Source organism: Aegilops tauschii, chromosome 2, assembly GCF_002575655.3.
Source record: "Aegilops tauschii subsp. strangulata cultivar AL8/78 chromosome 2, Aet v6.0, whole genome shotgun sequence".
Lineage (NCBI taxonomy): Eukaryota > Viridiplantae > Streptophyta > Magnoliopsida > Poales > Poaceae > Aegilops > Aegilops tauschii.
The window spans coordinates 630,172,851-630,183,736 of NC_053036.3; the positions used below are offsets into that span (position 1 = coordinate 630,172,851).

The 10,886-nt window shown below is 43.7% G+C and overlaps 1 protein-coding gene across 5 annotated transcripts; it reads right to left on the reverse strand.

Moving 5' to 3' along the window:
- Positions 1–5,021: 5,021 nt before the first annotated feature.
- On the reverse strand, positions 5,022–10,625 carry LOC109733696 (uncharacterized). 5 transcript variants are annotated; one of them, XM_073509356.1, is made up of 11 exons: positions 10,215–10,625; positions 9,379–9,412; positions 9,206–9,283; positions 9,018–9,119; positions 8,677–8,930; positions 8,379–8,588; positions 8,198–8,290; positions 8,014–8,115; positions 7,384–7,848; positions 7,139–7,303; positions 6,673–6,822 (listed from the first exon to the last, which is right to left on the reverse strand). In XM_073509356.1, exons 2-11 carry the CDS (start codon positions 9,404–9,406, stop codon positions 6,793–6,795), a joined length of 1,527 nt encoding a protein of 508 aa, XP_073365457.1. In that variant the 5' UTR covers positions 9,407–9,412; positions 10,215–10,625; the 3' UTR covers positions 6,673–6,792. The 5 variants fall into 5 exon arrangements, with proteins under 5 accessions (XP_073365459.1, XP_045089384.1, XP_073365457.1 ...); XM_073509358.1 differs by lacking the exon at positions 6,673–6,822 and adding an exon at positions 5,022–5,227 and having other exon boundaries at positions 9,379–10,625; XM_073509357.1 differs by having other exon boundaries at positions 8,677–8,927; positions 9,379–10,625.
- Positions 10,626–10,886: the final 261 nt, after the last annotated feature.

Sequence of the window (10,886 nt, forward strand, 5' to 3'; positions counted from 1 at the left end):
GTGGAAAGAGCAAGCATTTCAAGAAGAAGGAAAACAAAGGAATCCAGTACTGATCACCAACGAGGATCTGTCATATGAGATCTGCGTCACCGATGAACCTAACCGGTCTAAAATTCATGGACCTGGCTGGGAAAAGTTAGTTAGTGACTACGGTCTTCATTATCGAGATCTAATCATCATAAACATGGATACCGGGAGTCTGTCCATTGAGATAGATCTGAAACTCAGTGATTCTCGAGGAGATCACAGGCCCCTTCCCAAACCATCACTAGGTAAGTGCACCAACTTCCATCCTATTTTATCAACTACGTTTATAAGCATACTTTGGTGCTCCTACCCCTGTCCACTAAATGAATGTCATACTTACAGTCAAAGTTATTTCGAAAATATTTTATGCAATTCTGTTGATTATCATCCCAACTTGATCACATGCATTGAATTTAACCATTCCTTTTAAACTTAAACACCGAGCTCATCTGTTTAAACAAATTTGTTTGAAAATGAGTTATTTTTTTATGCAGCTCTTGATTTTCTAAATTACTCGGAGAGGGAATAAATTGGGAAAACAGTGTTTGGTCGAGGCGTAAACCTCTCATACACACAATTTGGACAGATGATATACTATGTGTTTGAATCTGACAACTTCCCCACCATACCCTTTGTGCAGCGTCTAAACGTCACCAATGTCATAAATGGTCACCTGGTTAGTCATTGAATATTTGTTTTGATCCACTGCCATGGTTTTGTTTGCTATTTTTGATGTTTTATGTCCTTGTACATTGATTTTATCTAGTAATATCGGTACAATCTGCAGAGAATCCCGTCTGCCGTTGTGAGGCTTCTAAAGATGAACCTAGGATATCTACCTCAAAACGGTGGAATCATCCTAACGGAGATGTATGATGCAATAGACATGAGCACAACGTACTCCATACGAACCGACGGCAGAATGGAGGTGACAGGTTTTTCAGATTTTGCCCGGGAAGCTCAGCTAAGGGTTGGTTCAATTGTCCTTGTCACAATTGAAAAGCGGTGGCCAACATTGGGAAACATGAAACTGCTGCGGATGATAATCAACGACCTTTCCTGATAGAGCGTTGCCGGTGGCTATACTTCCTAGATCAGTAATTTATGTCTGTTTTTTGAATAGGCTGTACACACCAGTTTTGTTATTTAGTTATGTCATGGTATGTAACTGAGCATATAATTATGTCCAAGAGGACGGTTGTGAAAATTCCCTGTCAAAGAAGGTGAAACACTTACGTGGGTTACTTTATTTATCTCTGATGATAATAAAAGGATTCGCTGACTAATAATGGAGAATGGATGCCTGTGGTGAAGTATGTTTCAGAATAGTTTACTGACGTTGCTAGCTCCCCACGTCAGTAGTATACATAATTTTCACTATGGTGCTCCGCATAATAGCGACATGGCAAGTAGTTTGTTGCGATGAGCTCAAGCATACACCTCCTAAAAACCTAGCGCCTTCCCCTATGGCTCAGTCACCTTAAACATCCATGCCTTTACAAACTGTCACTTAAAACATTTGACAGAACACGGGCACGGATTGACGTCCATGCAATCACATAGCTTCATGTCCGTGCCTCAAATAGCATCGTACCTGTGCCTCTAGCTGTGCTTCTCGCTGTATAAGTGCATTTCGCAGCTGCATGCCCACGCCCCTCGTTTCTTCTCGTTGTTTCTGCCCATCTCGTACTTGCAACTATTTCAGACATGACCGTGCCTGTTCCGTCGGCACGTTCACGCCTCTCACAGTTAATTGAAAAAAATTCCGGAAAACAGTAACGGACGCCTATTGTCAATCCTCACGTCACGTACATTCGACGTTCATTCCTTCGTCACAGAAGTAATTGCCGTGCCTCTGCTACAGAACATATAAGTGTAAAACGATTCTTCCTACACTTGTAAAACCCAGAATGCCTCACGTAGTTGAGTGCACGTCTATTTGTTCGTGCCCGTGCCTCACGTAGCACCATAGCACGAATTGACATCCATGCAATAACGTAACTTCATTTCCGTGCCTCACATAGCATCGTATCTGTGCCTCTAGTTGCGCCTCCTGTTGTATAAGTGCTTCTTGCAGCTGCATGTCCACACCACTCGTTGCTTCTCGTTCTTTCTGTCCATCTCGTAGCGTCAGTTGCAACACAGACACACAACAGTGCCTCTGATAAAACACAGCACTTATAAAACGAGAGTGCAAAAAGTTTACATTTGACAGCAAACTGAATGTATCACTGAAAACAATTGCCACGACTAGTGAATGTACCACGCCCGTGTGTCTGAGATTTAAACCAGCCACTTGAAGCATGCTTCTCTTGGTCAGAGACTTGTGCCTCTACATACTGCCCCTGCATGCCTCACGAGATAAATTGTAAAAGTTAACATTTGACAGCAAACTACGCAAGACAACGATCATCTCCCCGACTTGCTGGAGATACGACGGTTGTTAAAAACATAACTGCTGATTTTATTTTTATTTTTTATAAAGAAAAACCACGATCAAAAACCCAAGATGTGCACAACCGCACCGTCAGGGAGACGAAACCACGATCCAGAACCCACAATGTGCACAACCGCATCGACAGTGAGATCGTGCACTCCTTTGCCGCTTCCCCGCCCTTAAATTTAGACTTCCGTTGCGGACTTGTCTCAGACAAACAACAGAATTCGCCATTGCGCTCCCACTCACTGTTCCCCACAAAATACCAGGTTGCAGGAGGACAACTGCTCCAGGCCATGGGATTCACCAGGGAATTCATGGAGGTGCAGGCCCACGGCAACACCAATTTGCACGTGATCCACACCAATGACTTGCACAAGGCAGCCACCACCATCGAGCAGTATGAGCGACACCTCGAATTCGAGCGCCACAAGATCGTCGGAGTTGACGTGGAGTAAACCAACGACGTTGGCGAAGATCAGAAACCAGCCCTCGTCCAGCTCTCCGTCGGCAAGGATCATCCGGTGCTGCTCTTTCAACGGAGCGCCGCCGACAAGAACTGCACCAGGTTGGATAACTTCCTCGCCGACCCCAGGTACACGTTTGCTGGCTTCTCCATCGACGGCGACATAGAGATGCTCGGCCACGTCAGACTGGAGATCGCCCACTTTGTCGACATCCAGAAGGAATGGAGGGTGCCTACGGCTACCAAGCCTCTGGACTCCCTTGGCGATGTCTCAGGCATCCTTGTCCACGACTACTACAACAACATGAAGAAGAAGCTCACCAATGCAGAACACAAGCGCTGGGCGTCCATGCCCCTGTCCATGAGGCACATCGAGTACGCGGCAAAAGATGCTTACGCTGCGTACGAGATCTGGAGCCGCCTCACCACCATCCAGGGAGGGCTCCGCTGGGAAAAACTCGAGAAGGAGCAGTCCAGGAAGCGCGCAAGGTCCTGGGGCGACTACGACTACTGAAGCAGGTGGTCCCGGCCAAGAAAAGTATCTAGAAGACTGCTCATGCCATTCTAGATTTCTCGTTAGATTTGCTTTCTCTCAAGACTGCCGTTTGCTTGTTCTAAATTTAGATTTGCTTGTGTCGCAGTTAACCTTGTAGTTTGCTTCCAGTTTACATATCTTCTGAACAAGTTTATTTCCAGTGCAATGTTGGAGTTTTCTATTATTAGAATATATTGGCGTGAAACTAAAAAATATAAACACAGTACGGATAGTATACGATCAGCGTAACGCACATGCACTAGTACCTTTGTGGATGTAGTGTCGAAATGCAGGGACAACAATTACAAAATGCTCCTAAAAGCAGTGCACAATGTTCTAACAAACCATTGCACACACAATATTAAAAATCGTTCGTATGCAACACTTTAGAAAAACATTTTGAATACAGAGGTAGTTAGGTGTTTATTCTCCTTGGAAAACATTGCTTACGCCCGTGACCCTCAGAGAAGAACACTACAGAGGCACGGTTGTCCGTCAATAACACCAACTACTTAAAACACCCACGGAGGCACTTCTGTGCCTCCACTCTTATGGGGACCGTGCGTAAATTGGCTTCACGTCCGTTAATGAGGCCGAATGCCTTCAAAGACACATGGAACTCATAGGCCATGGCCCCCGCAATGAAAACGTGTCAATGAAAGCTTCTTGAAAACAGAGGCACACTTCATCACTACAAGGATCCGGGTCTATTGCAACAAAATCGTTTGTTGCAATACATGTTGTTTCGTGGCGATAAGTACCTATTGCAACGAAACGACATTCGTTGGCAGCCGTTGCGACTGGACACATGGTAATAGGTTATTACCACGAAAAAGAAATTGTGGCAATAAAGTGTGCTATTGCAACAACCATGCGGGAAGTTGCCACATGTTTTCCCGTGGCAACACTCACTTGATGCCACAATTTGATTTGTGGAGATAGCTTTAATGCAACATGTAATGAATTGTGGAGATTGATATCTCATAGCGATAGACATTTGTGGCAACAACCTATGCCAACAACGACCATTTCGTGGCGCAATACTCTTCTGTGGCAATAGTCAATTGTGGCAACAAACTATGGCAACAATCCTTGTTTTCGTGGCATTAGGCATGTTGCCACGACCCACTATACTTGTGGCAATAAACTATGGCAACAATCCTTGTTTTCGTGGCATTAGGCATGTTGCCACGACCCACTACGCTTGTGGCATTAACTTATGGAAACAAATATTCGAATCGTCGTAATAGGAAATTGCAACGTACTTGTTTTTATAGTGATAAATAGGTATCACAACAAGTAAAAACTTTGTAGCGAGAAATTATTGCGACAATTTATACTTTCCGTGGCGATACTCTATTTCAACAAACTTACTTTGGTGGCGCCAAACTGTTATCGCATCATGAAATTTTTTGTGGCACCAAGCTATTACAACAATATAAAGTGCTCCGTTGCAACATCCTAGTGCAACAAAACAGATAGGCGTAGCGAATGAGATATAACGCAACACTATATCTTTAGTGGTGCTAGCATGTGGCAACCGAAAGTGGGTTGTGGTAATAGTCTATTGCAACCGTAAAAAAATACAGGCTTTCGATTACAATATTCAAAACCATACGTATAATATCCAGATTCATAAAATTCATAATTCTCATAGCAAATATCCATCAAATAAAACTCAAATGTAATTTAGCCATCCTAATTAACTTCGAAGACTAAACTGCCCGTGATCTAGAGTCCAATCCAGCTAGTTCTTTGGATCCTGCAATCAAGAAATAAAAAAAAGTTCTAGTTAATTAGTCGAACATAACATACGTCATACAATTATTCCAGCCCCATTGTTAAAAACTATCGCCAGTTTAGCTGGACTAATATTCTGTCAGCAAGCATGTAACTAAGGGATCAGAACAACAATACAAGTGTAAATGTCTAAAGCATAACCACAAGTACATCGATAAATGACGAGTGAACATGCAGCCATGCGAGGTTGTTATCCCGCCCGTCCATTCCCACAGGACTCGTGTAGTTTGAATACATCAAGCGTGTATAATGATTTTCTTGCACCATATACAACTTGTATGGCTTGCGTATTACCTCTGTCCCACAGTGCAGCCTCACACATTGAAGGCGCTGCACATTAAGTACATGTCAGTCCCACCAACTATCTACACCACGCTCCCCTTGGTCTTTTTAAATGCCTGGCTTGCTTGTTTCTACTACTCAACTATTTTTCTCTGTGATCACTCCATACATCACAGTCTCGCCGAAGTTCACAAGCATGGGTTCATCCATGTCCCGGCACAACTCCACACCACCTCCATCACACTCCATCGAAAACACGATTCCCTCTTCTATACTGTTCCTCTCATGTTCATCTCTCTCTCTCTCTCTCTCTCTCTCTCTTAGTAGTTCATTGGCTCCTCTAGCATCTCCAGAACGGACGCGGCCATGGGGTTGTGTTTTTGTAGCAAAATTCCTAATCTCGGGCTGGCCTGCATGAGAGCTTTTGTTCTGTTCGAGGATACCAACCAACCAACCAGGCTGAGAAGCAGCAAACCTGCTATTGGAAATTGGAATACAGGATTGTACATGCATAGCAAGCAAGAACCAACTAGCAAAAACTGGAGCAACAACCTTCACCATCCTACAAACTGGACACCATGCACTACGTTGATGAAGGATCCATATATAGTGCAGGCTGGGTGAGTAACTTTTACTTACTAGGAGTAGGCACCATTTACTATGACCCAGGTCACGAACAATAATTACACTGACGGGTACCCTGCAACCCTGCACCCTAACCATAAACACAACAGCCTTTCTCCACCAAATTCAGTAATGGCTGGACAATGTCTACTGTATTAATGTTGCGTATTCACTCACTTTCCTAAGTATTGCCAGAGTGTCCAGTTAAGCACTATATTAAGTGTGAATCGCATGGCAGCAATCATCGGTCAGGATAACATCCTCGCGTAGCACCATGTCCCAAAAATCCGCGTCCTTACATCTACTAAAAGCTTCTTTTTTGAGAAAAAAACATTGGTTTAACTTAACAGTGTCGGGCTGAATCACCCAAAGCACAGGCAGCCACAAGGGCTGGTACATCGGCCTCCCATTCCAAATAGTGGTTAGGTTCTAACATCCTACCAAGACTAGCAAGCTCATGAGAGTTTGTCGAGCGACGACATACATTTATTTCATAATAAGAAAACCATAATTTGAGCGGCTACTTGGTATCCTCAATAACAGCAGCATGGGCTGACAAGTCAACCTTATTGATATTAAGTGCTTCCATCAGGAGTTGCGAGTCCGTTTAAAAAACGACTCTCACGACCCCCATATCAGCGGCAAGAGATACTGCTTGGGACATTGCAGTGGACTCATCAGCGAAGGCATTACGCGCATGCTCATGACATCCTGCTCATGCATACAGAATGGTGCCATTGTCCGATCGTACATCTACTAAAAGCTTCTGCTATTGATTTAAGTTAAGACTAGATGTATAGTTTCAGTTAAGTTCATGTCCCTAGCTAGCACATATTCCTTTTTCGTATAAGTTGTGAATCGATGCAGCAACACATGGTAAAAGAGAAGAAGCAGCTAGCTAACTATGAAGACCAATGACGTATAAAATGCAGGTAAACATGAAGAGAAAGCAAAGGTTGTGACTTACCATTGCTTTAAACATTCGAGAATGCCTTGCTGCAGCTTGTATGAGCGCATTTGAAGAAATAGCAGTTGGCCTTGAACCTGGAGTCTTATTAGGACTAGATCTCTGTAAAAGAATATTTTGCAAGTTTGGATTACTATTTTCTTTGTCAACCCTCTTCGTAGGCACCTGCAAATAGAAGTGCACTTTTAGCAATGCAAGTAAGCAACATAAATCTTACAAGGTCGGAAGCATATGACTGTAATCACCTGTTGGGTTCCCATCTGTTGGCTCAATTCTATAAACTTTGCCATCATGTTTCTTTCAAATTCCAGTCTTGATGTTCGCTCCTCTTGCAACAATCTTTCCCTTTTAGCACACTCTTCTTTTAACCTCTCCTCAAGTTGTTCTCTCTCAGCACACTCCAAGTTAATCCTCTCTTGTGTGTTTGCACGTTCAGCTTGTAGTTGATCTTCTAATTCGTTGACTTGCTGGCTGAGCTGAGAGTTTTGCTCCTGGGTGGCTACTGTAGCACGAGCTTGCTCTTCGATCTGGATACGAAACCTTTCAGAACCAGTTGAAGTTTTGGCCATGTATCCGTACCCACGAGGCTGCGATGACTTGCATTCCAGAGTGTCTTTGTAAGCGGTCTGGAAAATATTGTTTTTCTGCTCACTTGAAAGTGGACCTTCAGTTTCAGTTTCTTTCATTTTAACCTCTTGAAGTGCTTTGTCCTAAAAATGGAAGGAACAATTATAGGTGCAGCATCAATATTGACATTATAAAAGATGAAACAAGAATAACACGGTCCAATGCATGAATAATCGCATCTGATGATGAAACATGTCGAATGCACATCATTGACTAACTATAGAATAACCAAAAGTCAGTGTACTCACGTAAACTTTCTGGGAATCTGTGTTAGACCATGTTCCATCGTTCGTGTGGGTGAGTTCCCACAGAGCAATACAATCTGGCTCTTCTCCAGTTTCCAAGTTTCTCTGCAAGTAATATACCAATGAGATGCTTGAGACATGACACCATATTTAGCAGCGAGGCATACATATTTAGTTGGACTCATACCTTCTCAAAACTAACTTGCGAGTAAGATTTTGATCCGATTATGTGTTTTGTCTTCTGTTTCTTACGGTTATCGGCATTCTTTTGGCTGCGATCCTATCAATTCATTGAAACCAAATATAACCAGTGAGACTAGCCGTTTCATCTTCACACATAATAGACAAACTGTGATCTTAGAGATAACCTGAAATTTTGAATCAGTGCCAAAGTACTCAATCATCCATTCCCACTCTTCTGGTTGCAAATCATCCGGCAGATTAGCCAATCTAGCTGCATCTGTTTTGTATGCCTTGTAAGTGGAGCTTAGAGTTGATCGCCAGCCTCTATATCGCTCTTTCGCAATTTTGAGAACTTTTTCTTCTGTTTCTGGTGTATCTTCCAAGTCCCATCTGTCCTGTAAAGCATACAACAAGTAAATATACATAAGCAGTGCATTATCGATGGTAAAATAAGATAACACATGTGAAAAAGATTGTACGCACTATCATGTCTGCAATAATGAGTCGATGAATGGTAGGGTGAATGTCCGACCACGTCCTCACTCCAATGAGTGGTAACTTTCTTTTCATTACGGCTACCACGTCATCCTTGAACGAACGATAGTTCATTCCTACTGTACCACCCAATTTTTGAGAGAATGTAATATTTAGCTTTGCAGATCCATTGGCAAAACGCTTCTTAGATGCTTTAAAACCTTTTAGAACACCTCGCCCTTTCTTCTTCTGTCCACCAGCTTCTACAGCCCAAATCATACAAGAAAAATTGTATTACTCGGTATTAGATTGTAAGAAATGATGACACAAATGTAAACGAAACCAAGTACCATCCTGTAGTAGTGCACGGTTGCGGCGAGCATGGGATGGCCATTCAGCAAGGGAACACATGTCATTAGCAGACACTGGAGTGTCAGATTGTTCTGGAGTTCCTGTAAAAGATTTAGTAGTCTTGAAGGTTTAGCTATTTAACCCACACCAAGATTTTATGCATTATTGCAAATGCTAAACAATTTACCAGATCTGGGTTGTCCACGTTGGTTTTTGTATGCCGTTATACTTTCCATCCTTGTTAAGAGAACAGAGCCTTTCTTTACTGCACACAAAGACAATCATGGGACTTAGCATTAACAAAGCATTGATGTTCTGCACCATTCAAATAGGTGACTATGAAGTAAGGATGTTGTGTACCAGGAGCATCCTCCGTAAAATTCATCATTGTGCCCTTGTGTAGGTAAACCAGACATAAAATTTTGAGTCAATGTAAGAAGAAACGCAATACATTAAGCAGGCATAAAATCAAATCAGTTTAACTCATATTAAAATTTGAGGCAGCTCAAACTGAATGAAGCTCAAGGTCAAGCTGTAGAACATGCAGAGGATGCACTAAACCTGAACCCTAGGTTCTCTTGACGTACATTATTCAGAAGTATTAAGCATATGTGAATGAACATGAAAGGCGATGTATCAGTGATAGGTTGTTCATGAAAATACTACTCTGAATCAATAGGAAAAAACATTTCCAATGTGACTCATGTAAGACCAAATATCTATTAAAAATCATCTTATAGTAATCTGAATCAAATGCAATGCAGAGGATGACTAAACCTGAATCCTCTGCTCTGTTGACGCACATATATCATCTAATATCTACATAGTGGTGCTCAAACAGCCAGTGGCGTACCGTGAAAAGCTAAGGGGGGGGGCAACTTTTAAACTGGCAGAAAAATATGCATAAAAACTTATACGAATGACATGAATTCACAAGGTAATCGAACATATGGCAGTCGTCTCATCGGCAGTCGTCGATTTGTCATCTTAACAACACAAGCTTTGTACATACAGAGTACGTCTATACCTTTCAGTTAATGGATCTAATGCTCAAAAAACAATGTAGATAATAATTAAATTGGCAAGACATGATCCACGGATGGGCTGCACCAAAACGCTTAGTAATTAGTAACAAAATACAGTTTTGGAGGGGGGGTCACGACCCCCTTTGGCCTCCACGAGTAAACAGAGCGAACCAGGAGCAGAGATGCCGGAGAGGCCTGCAAGCACGCTGGGGTCGGGTGAGGCAGCAACCAGCGCCTGGCCACCACGTCACGACGCCGGCCTGCACAGCCGAGACGGCTGCGGCCATGAACTGGGCCGGGAGGCCCCGTCGAGCCCCAGTTCTAGGCCGAGGCGAGCTCCATGGCGGCCAGCATCCAGGCCAAGGTGAGGCGCTCCGCCGACCCTCCAGGCCGCGAGCGCCTCCGCCGAGCCGGCCAAATCGAGGCGCGATGGGAAAATGCCACCGGCGGCGGCCATGTCCCCTGCCCGGACTTCTTTTCTACGACCAAGCGGAGAGCGAGGAGAGAAGGGGCAGCCCCTCTGAATGGATTGGGATCGAGAGAGCCGCGCATCGAGGAGGAGCTCGCGGGGGAGGGGGGTTTGATCCCGAAGGGAGGAGGGGGAGATCGAGGGGGACTGGATTTTTCAGCGAGGGAGGAGATCGGGAGGACTAACCTGACGCCGTGTAGCTGCTGTGGTTCGCTCTGTTGACGCCGTCATGACGCCGGCAGCACAGATGAACAGAGACGAGAGCTCAGATCCAATCGCCCATGAAGACGCCGTGATTTGGTCTACAATTATATATTCGTGGGTTGTTATGAAGGTATTTAGCGGGAAGCTAATTTTTTGGTGGGAACAAAGAC

Bases quoted from the DNA above. Each gene is read 5' to 3' on its own strand.
- LOC109733696 (XM_073509356.1), bottom strand. From the start codon at position 9,406: ATGATGAATTTTACGGAGGATGCTCCTG. The intron at 8,291-8,378 runs GTTATCTCTAAG...ATGAATTGATAG, and splicing joins GCACTGATTCAAAATTTCAG to GATCGCAGCCAAAAGAATGC. The intron at 7,849-8,013 runs GTGAGTACACTG...TTCCATTTTTAG, and splicing joins CAGATTCCCAGAAAGTTTAC to GACAAAGCACTTCAAGAGGT.